This window comes from Somniosus microcephalus, chromosome 6 (assembly GCF_052327205.1).
Source record: "Somniosus microcephalus isolate GS21.2 chromosome 6, FLI_Smic_1.0, whole genome shotgun sequence".
Classification (NCBI taxonomy): domain Eukaryota; kingdom Metazoa; phylum Chordata; class Chondrichthyes; order Squaliformes; family Somniosidae; genus Somniosus; species Somniosus microcephalus.
The window spans coordinates 114,351,827-114,370,056 of record NC_140992.1 but is presented as its reverse complement, the minus strand read 5'-3'; the positions used below and the strand labels follow the sequence as shown (position 1 = coordinate 114,370,056).

At 49.7% G+C, this 18,230-nt stretch overlaps 1 protein-coding gene across 3 annotated transcripts in view; it reads left to right on the top strand.

Annotated features, from left to right (window-relative positions):
* Positions 1 to 18,230, top strand: part of LOC147116008 (YEATS domain-containing protein 2-like) — a 53,707-nt gene that overhangs the window by 9,743 nt on the left and 25,734 nt on the right. For 2 of the 3 annotated variants that reach the window (XM_085990716.1, XM_085990715.1), the window contains exons 3-5: positions 4,027 to 4,185; positions 7,950 to 8,174; positions 8,394 to 8,682. In XM_085990716.1, coding sequence (XP_085846842.1) covers positions 4,027 to 4,185; positions 7,950 to 8,174; positions 8,394 to 8,682 — 673 coding nt within the window. The remainder of the gene's footprint in view (positions 1 to 4,026; positions 4,186 to 7,949; positions 8,175 to 8,393; positions 8,683 to 18,230) is intronic. The other variant, XM_085990717.1, reaches the window with a different exon arrangement.

The following is an 18,230-nucleotide window of genomic DNA, read 5'->3' as shown; positions in this document are numbered from 1 at the left end:
TTAAATTTCATCTGCCACGTGTCTGCCCATTTCACCAGCCTGTCTATGTCTTCCTGAAGTCTATCACTCTCCTCCTCACTGTTCACTATGCTTCCAAGTTTTGTGTCATCTGCAAATTTTGAAATTGTGCCCTGTACACCCACGTCCAAATCATTATCAAGAAAAGCAGTGGTCCAAGAACCGACCCCTGGGGAACACCATTGTATACCTTCCTCCAGTCCGAAAAACAACCGTTCACCATTACTCTCTGTTTCCTATCACTTAGCCAATTCCGTATCCATGCTGCCACTGTCCCTTTTATTCCATGGGCTTCAACTTTGCTGGCAAGCCTATTATGTGGCATTTTGTCGAATGCCTTTTGGAAATTCATGTACACTACGCCAGCTGCATTACCCTCATCAACCCTCTCGATTACCTCATCAGAAACTCAGTCAAGTTAGTTAAACACGATTTGCCTTTAACAAATCTGGGCTGGCTTTCCTTAATTAATCCACACTTGTCCAAGTGATTGTTAATTTTGTCCCTGATTACTGTTTCTAAAAGCTTCCCCACTACCAAGGTCAAACTGACTGGTCTGTAGTTGCTGGGTTTACCTTTACACCCTTTTTTGACACCACCCCTGTATCTAAGGAGGATTGGAATTTTATGGCCAGTACCTCCACAATTTCCTCCCTCAATTCTCTCAGCATCCTGGGATGCATCCCATCTGATCCTGGTGACTTATCTACTTTAAGTACAGCCAGGCTTTCTAATACCTCTTTATCAATTTTTATCATATCATGTATCTCCAATACCTCCTCCTTTACTGTACTATGTCTGCAGCAGCATCCTCTTCTTTGGTGAAGACAGATGAAAAGTACTCATTTAGTACCTCAGCCATACCATCTGCCTTCATGCGTAGGCCTCCTTTTTGGTCCCTAATCGGCCCCACCCCTCCTCTTACTACCCGTTTACTATTTATATACCTGTAGAAGACTTTTGGATTATCTTTTGTGTTGGCTGCCATTCTATTCTCATACCCTGGAACAATGGGCTGCCTTTAAAGAGGAAATAGTTCAGGTACAGTTGAGGTACATTCCCACTAGGGGGAAAAGCAGGGCAACTAAAGTCAGGGCTCCCTGGATGATGGAAGAGCTAGAGAGTAAGATGAAGCAGAAAAAGAGCGCATATGATAGATGTCAGATTGCAAATACTTCTAAGAATCAGGCTGGATATAGAAAGATCAGAGGAGAAGTGAAAAAGAAAATAAGAAGGACAAAGATAAATAGAGATAAATAAATAGAGAGAGATAGATAGATATAAATGGAGAGATAAATAGAGAGAATGTATCCCTCGCTCTCTATCTCTTTCTTTCAATATATATCTCTATCTTTCTCTTTCTATCTCTCTTTATCTCTCCATATCTAATCTTTCTCTTTCTATTTCTCTCTATTTATTTATCTCTAGCTCTCTGTCTCTATCTCTCTCTGTTGTAAGGGTCCGCAGGTGAAATGAGTATGGGACAGGGTCAGTTGAGTTACTGTGTAAAAATGCCCCCTGATTCAGCACACACTGGTATTAAATTCAGTCTCACTCAGCGAGGCCACAGGATGCCGGTGTGGGAATCAGAAATGTCACTCTGGTGCAGTTGGGAGCAGGTGCTCTGTGAGGCTGGAGCTTATTCGAAAATGAAAGCATGTCAAAGATTTACACACCACTGTGCTGTGTTGCTACCTGTTTCTGGTGATTTCTGGAATATTTCTGCTTCATCAGTGGGGCTACGATGGTATAATTAGGGTAACAGGCTTCAAGGTGTTCCTCGGCCTGGTGGAGTGATGGAGCTGGCACACTGCGAGTGCTGTGCGGAGAATGATACCGGGGCTTAGAGGGTTAAATTATGCGGATGGGTTGCCTAAACTTGGCTTGGATTCCCTTGAGTTTAGGACACTGAGGGGTGATCTGATTGAGATGTTGAAAATGTTAAAAGGATTTAATGGGCTAGATACAGAGAAACTATTTCCTCTGGTGGGGGAAATCCAGAACAAGGGGGCACAATCTTAAAATTAGAGCTTGGCCATTCAGGAGCAGAATCAGGAAGCACTTTTTCACACAAAGGGTAGTGGAAATCTGGAACTCTTTTCCCCCAAAAGGCTGTGGATGCTGGGTGACAATTGTAGTTTTCAAGACTGAGATCAATAGATTTTTGTTAGGTAAGAGTATCAAGGGATATGGAGCTAAGGCGGGTAAATGAAGTTGAGGTACAGGTCAGCCATGATCTAATTGAATGGTGGATCAATGGCCTCCTCCTGTTCCTATGTTCCTAGAAATGTCTTACTCGAATGGAGTGTCATACCAACCCTGAGTACCCAGCATTTAGCACAGGGTGAAACCATTAACTCCCAGCAACTGCTCTGAAAAATGCACCCTTAAAGTGGCTGGAGTTAGCCGAAGCACTTGACTAAGCATTTAAAAGATAGCCACATGTGTTGTGTTAACGGGCAGCAGTACTTCATTTTGAAATCGCTTCTCCTCAAGCATCAACCTTCCTTCACACGCAATGGTCAACACCATAATGCACAGCTAAGGCAATGACTATGGTTTGGTCTGACATGGAAAAATAGTGGCTTTCAATAGAATCATACAGCACAAAAGGAGGCCATTCGGCCCATCGTGCCTGCTCTGGCTATTTGAAAGAGCGATCCCATTAAACCAGCTCTTTCCCCATAGCCCTGAACTCTTTCCTTTTCAAGTATAAATCCAATTCCCTCTTGAAAGTTACTGTTGAATTTGCTTCCACCACTTTTCAGGCAGTGCATTCTAGATCATAACAACTCACTGTGTAAAAAAATTTCTCCTCATCTCCCCTCTGGTTCTTTTGCCAATTATCTTAAATTTGTGTCCGTTGGTTACCGACCCACTGCCAATGGAAACACTTCGGGCTGGATTTTCATGTAGGAGGCGGGACTACAACTTTTGGGGTTGTAGTCCCTCCTCCATCGAGTTGTAGCCAACCCACGCGATTTTGACTTGATTGACCTTGTTGAGCCCGCCCAGCGGGCTCAGCGGGCCGATTAAGGGCCACCCAGCAACAGGTGAAGTCACAGATTGATATTTCATCTGTCAAGACCTTTTGACAGATGAAATATCAGCGTTTCACAGCTGTTTGAAGCTGTCAAACACTGACAATCTGTACTGCAAATTAATTCCTTCCTCTCAGGATGATTTAGAGATCTCTTCGGAACAGAAAGCTGAATGCTGCAATTTTTGACAGATCGCGGCCATTCTGCTTTCTGTGCCGGTGAGATGAGGGACTCCCGAGACCTGAAAGAAGGAAGGCTGTAAAGGTAAGTAAAACATCTTTAAACACACCAAACACACCAAACACACTTACCTCTGCACTCATGCACCCATCACTCACCTGAACACTGGCCATCTCGACCCCTCCAAGCCCTTCATCCCGCCTTGCTAACTTGGCGTGGTTTGGAGCTGTCGGGAATCCCACACTTCAAGAATGAAAATAGGGATTAGGCTAAAAACTGCCTGTTAACTACCTGTTAGCAGGCAGTTAATTGGCACTAATCCCCTTCCCGCCTCGGGGAGGCGGGTCCCAGCGCGGGTCGGGTACTCGCCTCCTTTGAAACTGGCATGGAGGCGGGTTAGGGGTGGGATGGGTTCGTACCCCCCCGATTTCGGGATTTTAACCCCCCACATGACTCCAATCCCGCCTCCACGGCCCAATGAAAATCCTGCCCTTTCTCTCTATCTACTCTATCAAAATCCTTCATAATATTGAACATCTCTGTTAAATCTCCCCTTAACCTTCTCTGCTGTAAGAAGAACAATCCCAGATTCTCTAGTCCCTCCACATAACTGAAGTCTCTCATTTTCTTAGCCATTCCGTAACTCTGGCAGGAATAGCCAGAAACTCCACTGTACCCAGGAAATGTGAACCTTCGGTGCAGGTGACTGAGATACTCTCACACAGTGGTGAGTGTTGCATTTCTCATATTCAAATTGTTCTTTGACAGCAGCCTTTCTTCTTTCCAGGGCACATTTTTGGTTGGCCAGCCGGTCCCTCAGGCCTCCGTGAAGCATGGGGCTGGTGGCTCTGTGGCGCCCAGCGTAGCAGTGCAGGGGCCACCTTCTACAAGCGCCCACCAGCAGGCAATCAGAGTCTCCACTGCCCAAAAAGCAGTATTTGCACAGGTAAATGCTACACTCTGTTAAACTGGTGGGGTGGGGTTTTCTAAGTTATGCATGAATCGCGCATATTTTGAGATACAGGGGCACAATTATAGTTGGAGCACTGAATTGATTCAGGAGTTATCCATAAGTACAAAAGCTGTTCTCGAGGACTGGAGCAAGGCATGAACTCAGGAAATACAGGTAAACGTCTGCAGTGTAGGAAGTGCTCAGGAGCATTTTACGAGATGTGTGTAAAGCTAATGATCACACGTGCCATTCATTTTTGGCAGACATTTATTAATTGAACTTTATAACCATTGCTTACAACTTGCTAGTCCCCTTCAAAGGGCATTAAGAGTCAACCACTTTGTGTGGGACCCGAGTCACATATAGGCCAGGCCGGGTAGATTTATACTGAACTCAAGTTCACTTCTTGCCATGGTGGGATTTGAACTCGTGCTAGTCCAATACCATAACCACTAGGCTACTGCATCCTACTGCCCCCGATGCCTCTGCAGCTCCATTCCTTCTGTGGGACACTAACCAAATTGGAATTCAGTGTCGTTTCCTCTCCTTTTCTCCAGCAATGTAAGTGAATGTTATTAGGAGCGAGGGTTTTCTAACTTCCATACAATGAATGAAAGACTCCTATTGAAGCAGAACTATTTGATAGAAATACTGGGCCTGTAGCCTTTTCCCTCTCCATGTGAGGAAATGGCTGGCCTTCATGTGGCTTCTGTCCACAGTGACATGACTGAAATTGGGAGCTCTCTTTGAGAGGAATCGCAGGCTCAGGTCCATGTCCCATCACTCCATGGTGCAGTATTCCTGAGAATGCCCGTTGAGCATGAGGTTGGTTGGGATTATGGCCTGTTGTTGAATTGTCCAGCCATAAGAATGGAGCAGCGTGGTTTTAGAATTAGGTTTGTGAATGACAGCATTTTGGCTCTAAACCCAATTTATTGGAATCCATTCAGTTACATAAAATGGCTGACAAAGGCAGTGCAGTGGGTACTACATGGATTTGAGAGTCACTCATCCAACAAGGTCCTGCATAGGAGGCTTACTAAGAATATCCGTGCCATGGCATTAATGGAAGATCGAATTAAAATTGGCTTGGGACAAAGAAAGTGAAGGTTGTGTCTTGGGCAGAACTGGAAGGTTTGAGGACAACATAATGAGCCTCAAGCAAGACGTGAGATTAGAAAGAATTACCTCCCCGCAGGATAATGGATCTGTGCAAAAGAATCCCAGCTAAAACCATCAATGTTGTACCGATTAACTCCACTACAAGGAGATGGATCAATACCCTATATTGGAATGGGATCGAGGATTAGGGTCCACACAGACAGATTATGTGCAGAACATGGAGATCCTGACCAGCTAGGGCCATGGCAATGTCATACCAAGAAAGGATATAAGGGTTACATTTTGAGGTTTCATTTATTATTTTTTTACCCTGGATATTTTTAGCTTTCATGTTTCAGACTACTCTTATATGTGAGCCCTGGCTCCCTTTGTCCCAGAGAGAGTGTTTTCACCTGCCCAGTTATCTAGGTAAATGTGTAGCGTGCCCGGGGAACGGACAGAGAACCCTATTCAGTTTATTTAAGCTACTGATGTTATTCTGTGATCTCGCATGATTTCCCTTGTCTTCTGAAGGCGGTAGAATAACAAACAATAGACTGTGCCTTAAGCTTTAACTGCCAAACAGATTTATTAAGCAGTAAGAGGGTAAATGAATAGTAGGAGCACTTGAGGAACAGGAGGCACGTGTTGGTTTGCTTTCACGATCTTTGGTATGTGGAATCAGTGGGTGATTAAGAAAAGCAAACAAAAACTAAAAGAGACACAAAGTTCTCAATCGCAACTCAGTACTTTTTCTCTCTGTCAGCAGCAGCAGCTGTGCCTGTCACTACTGCGGGTATGGTAGCACAGTGGTTATGTTACTAGACTAGTAATCCAGAGACCTGGACTAATAGTCCAGAGAACGTGAGTTCAGATCCCACCATTAAGGATTAGAGGGGAGTTGAGAACTTTTTTCACACAGAGGGTGGTGGGGGTCTGGAACTCACTGCCTGAAAGGGTGGTAGAGGCAGAAATGCTCATCACATTTATGAAGTACTTGGATATGCACTTGAAGTGCCGTAACCTACAGGGCTACGGACCAAGAGTTGGAAAGTGGGACTAGGCTGGATAGCTCTTTTTCGGCCAGCACAGACACGATGGGTCGAATGGCCGCCTTCTGTGCCATAAATTTCTATGATTTCTATGGCAATTTGAATTCAGTTTAAAAAATCTGGAAATAGAAAGCTGGCATCAGTGTTGGATTGTCGTAAAAACTCAACTGGTTCACTAACGCCTCTGGGAAGGAAACCTGCCGTCCTTATGCGGTCTGGCCTATTTGTGACTCCATGTGACACTTAACTGCCCCCTGAAGTGGCCTAACTAGCCACTCAGTTGCAGCAAACCACAATTCAAGAAGAAGGCTCACCGCCACCTTTTCCAGGCAACCAGAGACGGACAATAAATGCCAGCCGTGCCAGTGATGCCCACATCCCGAGAATGAATTAGAAAAAATCTGTGTATTGATAAATTTGTATATTTCGTTGAAGGTTTGCTCATGTTTTGTGTAGGTGATCTTAACATTCCTTATATTTACAAAAAATATCCTCACACTGATTCATGGGCCCTCTAAGCTTTTTTCCTTCATTGGGAACCGATTCAATTCCTTTGGCTTCTATTCACAGCCTATTATTTTACAATGCTGTTTCATTCTTGTTCATTGAATTCTTTCCAATTGCCCTCTGTTGGAGACTCCACATTGTTGCTGTTACAAAATGTCTGTGTTGCTGCCTTGGGCTTACACCTTGTGGATCTGCCTGCCGACCCTTGCCTGTTGCTTCTACAGAGCATCCAATAATTTGGTACCTTCAGCATCTGGCGTTGAACAGCTAAAAATGCAACAACTACCTGTATGTTGCTTTATGTTAGAAAGAAACTCGAGTGTCTGAGGCAGTCTTGAGAATCTGATGATCACTGGAGCTTCCATCTTGCAGTTAATGAGGTCAGGACTGCTGAGTTAGATTCCTGCCTGAAAGGAGGAGGAGGAGGGTGTGGGAGGACTTTCTATCCATGCATTTTCTGGAGAAAAAAAGACCTGCTGACAGGAATCTGGATTTTCTGAGTTACCTTTCCTCCCCGAGGCAGGGTCCTCCAGGGTCTATACTTGGCCTTCTCTTCTTCCTTGATTATTTGCTCATACATACACTGACACACTCAGTCTCCATATTTACATTGATGCACCCAGCCTCACCACTTCTTTTGATCCCGCAACTACTTCCTTGCTGGCTGCCTCTTCATTTTTCTCTCCTTTAAAAACCTTGCGAAAACCCATCTCTCTGCCCCAGCCTTCAGTCCCCTCTCCTAACTTCTCTCCACTGCTCGGTCACCTGTTCCTCTTGTTACTTCTTTGTAAAACTCCTTGGGACATTTAGTACATTCAACGTGCTGTATAAAGCTAGGTGGCTGTAGTTCCTAACAGCGGGGGACATGGATTACCCACGCGGTCTCCCGTGGTGGAGCCAGCCCAAAGTCGCAGTTCTGTTGCTTCCATTGGAGCGATCTGAGGATGCTCACTACTGATGACGATATGGAGCAGGCGCCATGCAGCTTGGAATGGTTACACTTTGGAGAAAAAGGAGATAGCAGGAAGCCCTCTGCCACCGTCTATTGCGTTGTGTTTATCACTAAACCAGGTGTAAATGTAATTGTTTTACGCACAGGTTGTCCCGAGTACCCAGGCGTCCTCTCTGCATTCAGCTGCCGTTTCCTCACTCGTCCATTCCCACTCGCCCGACGGAGCAGCAAGGCCACTGTCCGTAGCGTCCCCCCTCTCGCAGCCTGGCACCACCACCCTGCGGGTGGCAGGAGGGGTCATTACGACAGCCAGCCTCTCGACATCAGTCTCAGGAACAGCACCGGCAATCGCAGGAACTGTGGCTCCGCAGGTAACAGGAGGGGGGAGGGGGAGGGGTCCATAAACAAGGATAATAAAGAACGACAGCACAATAATTGCACACTCGGAGTTTTGGAAACCTTTTTACTTTGAGAACGTTCTGATTGGCTTTGAAGGAGATGTAAATTGCAGGTAGCTCCTGGTCTTGAATCTCAACAATCGCCCTGCGAGCACTCTGACTCTAACACTACTTTATTCTTTATTCCGTTAGCAGTCGGAGCTGATAGGCCCCAGCCCCCCTGTGGCCTCTGCGATGCCCCTAGTGAAAGCCTCAGGACAGCAGCCGTCCCTCCTGGTATCCCAGGTGCACTTAGCCACCGGCCAATCGACTCGCATCGTTTCCGTTGGTTCCCAGGCAGCCCATGTGGGGGTTTCCCAGCCCAATGCTGGAGGATCCAGCAAGACCAGCAGCTCGGGGGCTTCCAGTCTGGTCTCCTTCGTGTCCAGTTCTTCTGCTGGAATGAACACTGTGAGTGGAAAAGCCGTAGCAACAGTATCAGGTAAGATGGGAGCATATGACATTTAGAAACCAGTTAAACCTTCTCTTCCACCCTGAGTAGGGCCGGACCACTCTTCCCGGATACTCGCTGTGTCTCCCTCTATAACACTTGCGCAGTTAGAAGGAGTTTACTGAATGGTACACTAATTTTATCCTTAATTTCTTTGAGATGTTTCCTTTGTTCTTAAGCCTCTCTGCAACTTACTCTGGCCCACTGGGGAGACAAGCAACTGGATCTCTGATGTCTACCTCTATTGTTTTGTAACCAGCTACCACCAGGGAATGGTACCATAGTGGTAATGTTACTGGGCTAGTAATCCAGAGGCCTGGACTAATGGTCCGGTGACGCCACCGGGGTGGCGGCACAGTGGTGTACAGGCGGGAAGGAGTGGCCCTGGGAGTCCTCAACATTGACTCCGGACCCCATGAAGTCTCATGGCTTCAGGTCAAGCAAGGGCAAGGAAACCTCCTGCTGATTACCACCTACCGCCCTCCCTCAGCTGATGAATCAGTACTCCTCCATGTTGAACAGGACTTCAATGTCCATCACCAAGAGTGGCTCGGTAGCACCACTACTGACCAAGCTGGCCAAGTCCTGAAGGACATAGCTGCCAGTCTGGGCCTGCGACAGGTGGTGAGAGAACCAACACGAGGGAAGAACCAACAATCACCAATCTACCTGTTGCACATGTATCTGTCCATGACAGTATTGGTAGCAGTGACCACAGTCATTGTGGAGACGAAGTCCTGTCTTCATACTGAGGATACCCTCCATCGTGTGGCACTACCACCGTGCTAAATGGGATAGATTCAGAACAGATCTAGCAGCTCAAAACTGGGCATCCATGAGGTGCTGTGGGCCATCATCAGCCGCAGAATTGTATTCCACCACAATCTGTAACCTTATGGCCCGCCATATCCCTCACTCTACCATTACCATCAAGCCAGGGGACCAACCCTGGTTCAATAAGTAGTGTAGAAGAGCATGCCAGGAGCAGTACCTGGCGTACCTGAAAATGAGTTGCCAACCTGGGGAAGCTGCAACTCAGGACTGCATGCATGCTAAAAAGCGGAAGCAGCATGCTCTAGACAGGGCTAAGCGATCCCACAATCAATGGATCAGATCAAAGCTCTGCAGTCCTGCCACATCCTGTCGTGAATGGTGGTGGACCATTAAACAACTAATGGGAGGAGGAGGCTCCATGAATATCCCCATCCTCAATGATGATGAAGCCCAGCACGTGAGTGCAAAAGACAAGACTGAAGCATTTGCAACCATCTTCAGCCAGAAGTGCCGAGTGGATGATCCATATTGGCCTCTTCCTGAGGTCCCCACCACCACAGAAGCCAGTCATCAGCCAGTTTGATTCACTCCACGTGATATCAAGAAATGGCTGAGCGCACTGGATACAGCAAAGGCCCCGACAATATCCCTGTTATCGTGCTGAAGACTTGTGCTCCAGAACTAGCCGCGCGTCTAGCCAAGCTGTTCCAGTACAGCTACAACACTGGCATCTATCCAACAATGTGGAAAACTGTCCAGGTATGCCCTGTCCACAAAAAGCAGGACAAATCCAATCCGGCCAATTACTGCCCCATCAGTCTACTCTCAATCATCAGCAAAGTGATGGAAGGTGTCATCGACAGTGCTATCAAGCGGCACTTACTCCCCAATAACCTGCTCACTGATGCTCAGTTTGGGTTCTGCCAAGACCACTCGGCTCCCGACCTCATTACAGCCATGGTCCAAACATGGACAAAGGAGCTGAATTCCAGAGGTGAGAGTGACTGCCCTTGACATCAAGGCAGCATTTGACCGAGTGTGGCATCAAGGAGCCCTAGTAAAATTGAAGTCAATGGGAATCGGGGGGGGGGAAAACTCTCCACTGGCTGGAGTCATATCTAGCACAAAGGAAGATGGTTGTGGTGGTTGAAGGTCAATCATCACAGCCCCAGGACATCGCTGCAGGAGTTCCTCAGGGCAGTGTCTTAGGCCCAAACATCTTCAACTGCTTCATAAATGACCTTCCCTCCAACATAAGGTCAGAAATGGGGATGTTCGCTGATGACTGCACAGTGTTCAGTGCCATTCACAACTCCTCAGATAATGAAGCAATCTATGCCCGCATGCAACAAGACCTGGATGACGATCAGGCTTGGGCTGACAAGAAGCAGGTAACTTTCATACCACAGAAGTGCCAGGCAATGACTATCTCCAAGAAGCAAGAGTCTAACCTCCGCCCCTTGACATTCAACGGCATTACCATCGCCAAATCCCCCACTATCAACATCCTGGGGGGTCACCATTAACCAGAAACTTAACTGCACCAGCCACATAAATACTGTGGCTACAAGAGCAGGTCAGAGGCTAGGTATTCTGCGGTGAGTGTCTCACCTCCTGACTCCCCAAAGCCTTTCCGACATCTATAAGGCACAAGAAAGGAGTGTGATGGAATACTCTCCACTTGCCTGGATGAGTGCAGCTCCAAAAACACTCAAGAAACTCGACACCATCCAAGAAAAAGCAGCCCGGTTGATTGGCACCCCATCCACCACCTTAAACATTCACTCCCTCCACCACCAGCTCACCGTGGCTGCAGTGTGTACCATCTACAAAATGCACTGCAGCAACTCGCCAAGGCTTCTTCGGCAGCACCTCCCAAACCCGCGACCTCTTCCACCTAGAAGGACAAGGGCAGCAGGCACATGGGAACACCATCACCTCCAAGATCTCCTTCAAGTCATACACCATCCTGTCTTAGAAGTATATCGCCGATTCTTCATCGTCGCTGGGTCAAAATCCTGGAACTTCCTACCTAACAGCACTGTGGGAGTACCTTCACCACATGGACTGCAACAGTTCAAGAAGGCAGCTCAGCACCACCTTCTCAAGGGCAATTAGGGATGGGCAATAAATGCTGGCCTTGCCAGCGACACCCATACCCCATAAACAATTTTTTTTTTAAAAGGTGGGAGGTGTCCCGCCTCTGATTGGCACTGCCTCGTGATGTCACTATCCCGCCTCTGATTGGCACTGCTCCCATGATGTCACTATCCTGCCTCTGATTGGCACTGCTCCCATGATGTCACTATCCCACCTCTGATTGGCACTCTCCCATGATGTCACTGTCGAGCCTCTGATTGGCACTGCTCCCGTGATGTCACTGTCCCGCCAGTGATTGGCACTGCCGCATGATGTCACTATCCTGCCTCTGATTGGCACTGCTCTCGTGATGTAACTACCTGCCTCTGATTGGCACTGCTCCTGTGATGTCACTCTCCCGCCTCTGATTAGCACAGCTCCCGTGAGGTCACTGTCACGCCTCTGATTGGCACTGCCCCATGATTGTCACTGCTCCTGTGATGTTACTATCCACCTCTGATTGGCGCTGCTCCCGTGATGTCACTCTCCTGCCTCTGATTGGCACTGCTCCCGTGACGTCACTGTCCCGCCTCTGATTGGCACTGCTCCCGTGAGGTCACTGTCCTGCCTCTGATTGGCACTGCCCCATGATGTCACTGTCGAGCCTCTGATTGGCGCTGCTCCCGTGATGTCACTGTCCCGCCAGCGATTGGCACTGCTCCCGTGAAGTCACTGCTCCTGTGATGTTACTATCCCGCCTCTGATTGGCACTGCTCCCGTGATGTCACTGTCCCACCTCTGATTGGCACTGCCCCATGATGTCACTGTCGAGCCTCTGATTAGCACTGCTCCCGTGATGTCACTGTCCCGCCTCTGATTGGCACTGCTCCTGTGAGGTCACTGTCCTGCCAGTGATTGGCACTGCTTCTGTGAGGTCACTGTCCTGCTTCTGATTGGCACTGCCCCATGATGAGCTGGTTGATATAGGGAACTCAATGCGTGGGGAATTGCAGGCTAAAGCCATGTGCTGCCTCGACACAGGGCAGGCTTCAGAGCTACATGCTGTTACACAACCATTCCACTAATCAGCAGCTTGTATTGGACAGTGTTACGGGCTGGAGATCTATTGAACAGGTCAACAATAAGCAGAGACGAGTTATCTCATCTGATTGCCCCCATTTTATCTCACACTGTAGTGCTTCTGAATTGAAAACCAAAAAACAGGAACCCCTATATTGGGGGGCGGAGCGGGAATCACACATTTATTTAATACTAGCTGAAGTGCCCGGCAGTGCCGAGGGTCTTTTGAGGGCATGTTGTTGTTGGAAGAGAGAGAGAGAGCGACTGGGGGGAAGAGAGAGCGCGACTGGGGGGAAGAGAGAGAGCGACTGGGGGGAAGAGAGAGAGCGACTGGGGGGAAGAGAGAGAGCGACTGGGGAGAAGAGAGAGAGCGACTGGGGGGAAGAGAGAGAGCGACTGGGGGGAAGAGAGAGAGCGACTGGGGGAAGAGAGAGAGCGACTGGGGGGAAGAGAGAGAGCGACTGGGGGGAAGAGAGAGAGCGACTGGGGGGAAGAGAGAGAGCGACTGGGGGGAAGAGAGAGAGCGACTGGGGGGAAGAGAGAGAGCGACTGGGGGGGGAAGAGAGAAAGCGACTGGGAGGAAAGGGGGAGGCGGGGGAGGAAAGGGGGAGGGGGAGGAAAGGGGGAGGGGAGGAAAGGGGGGCGGGGGGGAGGGGAGAGGAAAGGGGAGGGGGAGGGGGGAGGAAAGGGGGAGGGGGGAGGAGTGAAGAATGGGGAGCGGGGGAGGGGTGAAGAAGGGGGAGGAGGAGAGGGGGAGCGCCCCGTCAGCCCGAGCCCCGCCTCCCCGAGCCCCGCCCCGCCCCCCCAATCTCCCCGAGCCCCGCCCTGCCCCCCCAATCTCCCCGAGCCCCGCCCCCCGATCTCCGGAGCCCCGCCACCCCCGCCCTCCCGAGGCCCGATTTCCCGAGCCCCGCCCCCCAATCTCCCCGAGCCCCCGATCTCTCGAGCCCCGCCCCCCCAATCTCCCGAGCCCCGCCCCCCCCCCCGATCTCCCGAGGCTCCCCCCCCCCCCCCCCCCGATCTCCCGAGGCTCCCCCCCCCCCCCCCCGGATCTCCTGAGGCCTGATCTCCCAAGCCCCGCCCCCCCCCCCCCGAGCCCCCCCGATCTACCGAACCCCGATCTCCCGAGCCCCGCCCGAGCCGGCTTCAAGAGCAGAGAGGGAGACGCCGCTGCGCAACCTACCGCGTGAGGCCCCGGCTGGACTCAAGTCGCGCGCGCTGACTCCTGCCCCACCCGCCTTTACTAAGATGGCGGCGACGCTCGGCTCTGGCCCGCCCCCTCCAGTCTTCACAAAGATGGCGGCGATCGCGAGCCGCTTGTTGAGCGTGACGGGAGGTGCCTAGCTCGGGCGTGGCTGGGCAACAGAGGCCCAGGCTTACAGGCCTGGAAAAACGGTGAAAGGTAGGAAAATTCTAGATGTTAGAAAAGATTTACAAATTAATTAACTTTTTTTAAAAACAATTTGTGTTTTTAAAGCAACTTTTTTTTTGCTGGAAATATAGATTTGAAAAGAAACATGCAAAAAGTGGGAAAAAGAAATGAACAGTTTTGGAATCAAGATGGCGGCCACTCACCTCGGTTCAGAATGATCAGGCCCGCCCACACACGCACCGATTTGGTCAACCGTCAGGTCCCTGCACTGTAGGATTGGTCAATCATCACGTCACTCAACTGTAGGATGGCCCGCCTGCACGCACAATGAACCGCCCCACTCGATGCAAATGAAGCGGATAATGAGCGGAATTTTGAACGTTGTTTGGATACCGTCGGCACAATTTTTGTCCGACCATCGGCACAATTTTTGTCCGAGCAAAAAGTAAATACGCCTACAAGAGTCCCCTAATGATGAGCTTTCTTTTGATATAACATATGTGTAGGTATGCTCTATAACTTTTGATTGTATAGCCGGACAGAGAGACAGACAGAGAGACATATCCTTTTATATATATAGATACTTCACCGCAGTTTGTTGCGAATTACTTAACTGGCTGTTCTTAGTGCATTATGAATGATTGTGGTGGAGCAAACCAGTTTGGCATTTAAGTGTTGGAAGGAGAGATGTTCCTGTTGCTGATTGAGCTAGCTCAGTGATGCCATCGCTAACTAAACTCCCACAATGGGAACTTTAGCCTGGAAGCAGCCATAGTTGTGGAAATGAAACGATATAGTCTTAAAATATTTGTGGATGTTCCCTTGCTGGCTCAGTTAAGCCACGCAGACGAGAAGGTACAAGCCCAATTCCCGGCTGAGATAGGCGATCTCAGCCAGCACAACAGCAGGGAGGCTGCAATTGTCCTCGGTACCCCTGGGCTGGGGTTGGGGAAAATCAGCCATGGGTTTTTGCTACTGTTCTTGCAGTGACCCCTGCTGGAAGTTCATCTGTGAGTGGGCAGAGGGTGAGGACAGGATTGGGTTGAATTGTAACCCCCCGCCCCGCCCCCCCCCCCCCCCCCCCCCCCCCCCCAATCGTCGAATGTCTTGCTGGCACTTCACCACCTGGGCTCACACATGGAGTACGGGCACTGGGACCAGGTCCTGCAAGGCAGCCAGCGTTCACGGAACTGTGAGAGTCAGCGCCTTCAAGAGAGGTGGAAAGGAAAATAAAGGGATTGAAAAGCATCGGTGGCTATCAATTGTACCCATAGGGTAGCCGCTTATCCTGTGTAAATTGATTTTTTTGGTGGGGGGGTGGGGGGGGAGTTGTTTTACTGCAGTTTCTATTTAAACGTTCGGAGGTTTGAAACCCCTGGGTCCACCTGAAACAAATCCTGCATTCGGAGTTAAAAAGAGCATAAGAAAATGTTGTGAGGCATTCACGTACACTTAGAAAATGAATAAGTGATGGGAATATAGTGTTCAGCTGTCCCTCTGAGACCACAGAGTGTAATGGTGGAAGAGCAGAGTCTAATGGAGATTAACCGTAGTATTTATACTAATCCTGGCTGCAATCACAGCTTCTGGGCAAATCAGATGCCCTGGAAACACTTTAGACAGAGTTTTGCCACCAGTGACCCTTCAAAAAAAAATCAAACTGTCTCACTAGGAATTATGATTTTCTTTTTATCCCCTTCTCTCTCCTGAAGGCACTGACCAGTGCTGGCCCTATGGGAGCTGTCTACTCTTCACCAACTCACCCACACACGAGCCCAGTGAGCATCGGCAGCATATTGAACCGCGGGAGGCATCGCAGCCATTCCCTGAACCTGCCCTCATCCTATATCCTGGCACGAGCGGTTTCTCGCAGGGACAGTGATCTGGAGCAGGAACCCTGAATGACTTGCTCCTCTTGTAGTCCAGAGGCTACGGGCAATCGTACTGTCCCAACCCTTGCCCCGGCTGAGATTTGCAAGTTCAGTTTGGACTGGGGTTTCAAAGCCTGGGACTCTGACTGTGTAGATAAGTGTCGCACTGGAAGGTCTGGACTGGAAGGCTGTAACCTAGAAAAGTAATCTTTGATCCCTGTTAAATGGCACCAGGGCTCGTTGCCGATTTAAGTTATCCACCTTCTGCCCCACCCACCCATGTAAAGTGCCTGGGATGTTACCCCATTTCAAGAATTGTTATATAAATGCAGTTTGCTGTTGATATCTTTTCTCTCCCGTGAGCTTTCTATCTGGAGGCAGTTTCATCAACTGCATACGTGCTAATATTTATTCTCCTCTACATTAAAAAAAACCATTTTATTTCCTCCCCTTCTCTTTCGACCTTCAGAAATCCAGCAATCACAGGGAGGTGAATACCTGAAAGGCCTGTGTCAGGAGCATTATTGAGCCAGTTTCTGGGTATTCGAGATAGACCTAGCATTACTCTCTCTGTCACATTCCCTTCTGGGTGAATGGAGGGGGACGTGGAATGTGTGGGGCCTTATCAGCGTCAGTCACTGCCTCCTTCTGACTGGGAGTTAGTGCCATCACTCAGTGTCTTCCCGACTGGCAGTTAGTGCCGTCACTCAGTGTCCAGGGGAATTATCCTGGTGTCCTGGCCAATATTTATCCTTCAATCAACACCTAAATCAGATTATCTTGTCATTGTCACATTGCTGTTTGTGGGAGCTTGCTGTGTGCAAATTGGCTGCCACGTTCCTACATTACAACAGTGACTACACTCAGAAAGGTACCTCATTGGCTGTAAAGCACTTTGGGACCTCTGGTGATCGTGAAAGGCGCTGTATAAATGCAAGTTTTTTTTTCTTTCTCCTGACTGGATCTTATCGGTGTCACTTACTGCCTCCTCCCGACTGGGAGTTACTGCCGCATCACAGTGTCCTCCCGACAGGGAGTTAGTGTCAGTGCCGTCACTCAGTGTCCTCCCGACTGGGAGTTAGTGTCATCACTCAATGTCCACCTGACAGGGAGTTAGTGCCGTCACTCACTGCCTCCTCCCGACTGGGAGTTAGTGCCGTCACTCACTGCCTCCTCCCGACTGGGAGTTAGTGCCGTCACTCACTGCCTCCTCCCGACTGGGAGTTAGTGCCATCACTCAGTGTCCTCCCGACTGGGAGTTAGTGCCGTCACTCACTGCCTCCTCCCGACTGGGAGTTAGTGCCGTCACTCACTGCCTCCTCCCGACTGGGAGTTAGTGCCGTCACTCGGTGTCCTCCCGACTGGGAGTTAGTGCCGTCACTCAGTGTCCTCCCGACTGGGAGTTAGTGTCGTCACTCAATGTCCTCCCGACTGGGAGTTAGTGTCATCACTCAATGTCCACCTGACAGGGAGTTAGTGCCGTCACTCAATGTCCTCCCGACTGGGAGTTAGTGCTGTCACTCAGTGTCCTCCCGACTGGGAGTTAGTGTCGTCACTCAGTGTCTTCCCGACTGGGAGTTAGTGCCGTCACTCAGTGTGCTCCCGACTGGGAGTTAGTGTCGTCACTCAGTGTCCTCCCGACTGGGAGTTAGTGCCGTCACTCAGTGTCCTCCCGACTGGGAGTTAGTGTCGTCACTCAATGTCCACCCGACTGGGAGTTAGTGTCGTCACTCAATGTCCACTCGACTGGGAGTTAGTGCCGTCACTCAGTGTCCTCCCGACTGGGAGTTAGTGTCGTCACTCAATGTCCTCCCGACTGGGAGTTAGTGCCGTCACTCAGTGTCCACCCGACTGGGAGTTAGTGCCGTCACTCACTGCCTCCTCCCGACTTGGAGTTAGTGCCGTCACTCAGTGTCCACCCGACTGGGAGTTAGTGTCGTCACTCAATGTCCACCCGACTGGGAGTTAGTGGCGTCACTCACTGTCCTCCCGACTGGGAGTTAGTGTCGTCACTCAATGTCCACCCGACTGGGAGTTAGTGCCGTCACTCAATGTCCACCCGACTGGGAGTTAGTGTCGTCACTCAATGTCCTCCCGACTGGGAGTTAGTGTCGTCACTCAGTGTCCTCCCGACTGGGAGTTAGTGTCGTCACTCAATGTCCTCCCGACTGGGAGTTAGTGTCATCACTCACTGCCTCCTCCCGACTGGGAGTTAGTGCCGTCACTCAATGTCCTCCCGACTGGGAGTTAGTGCCATTACTCAGTGTCCTCCCGACTGGGAGTTAGTGCCGTCACTCAGTGTCCTCCCGACTGGGAGTTAGTGTCGTCACTCAATGTCCTCCCGACTGGGAGTTAGTGCCGTC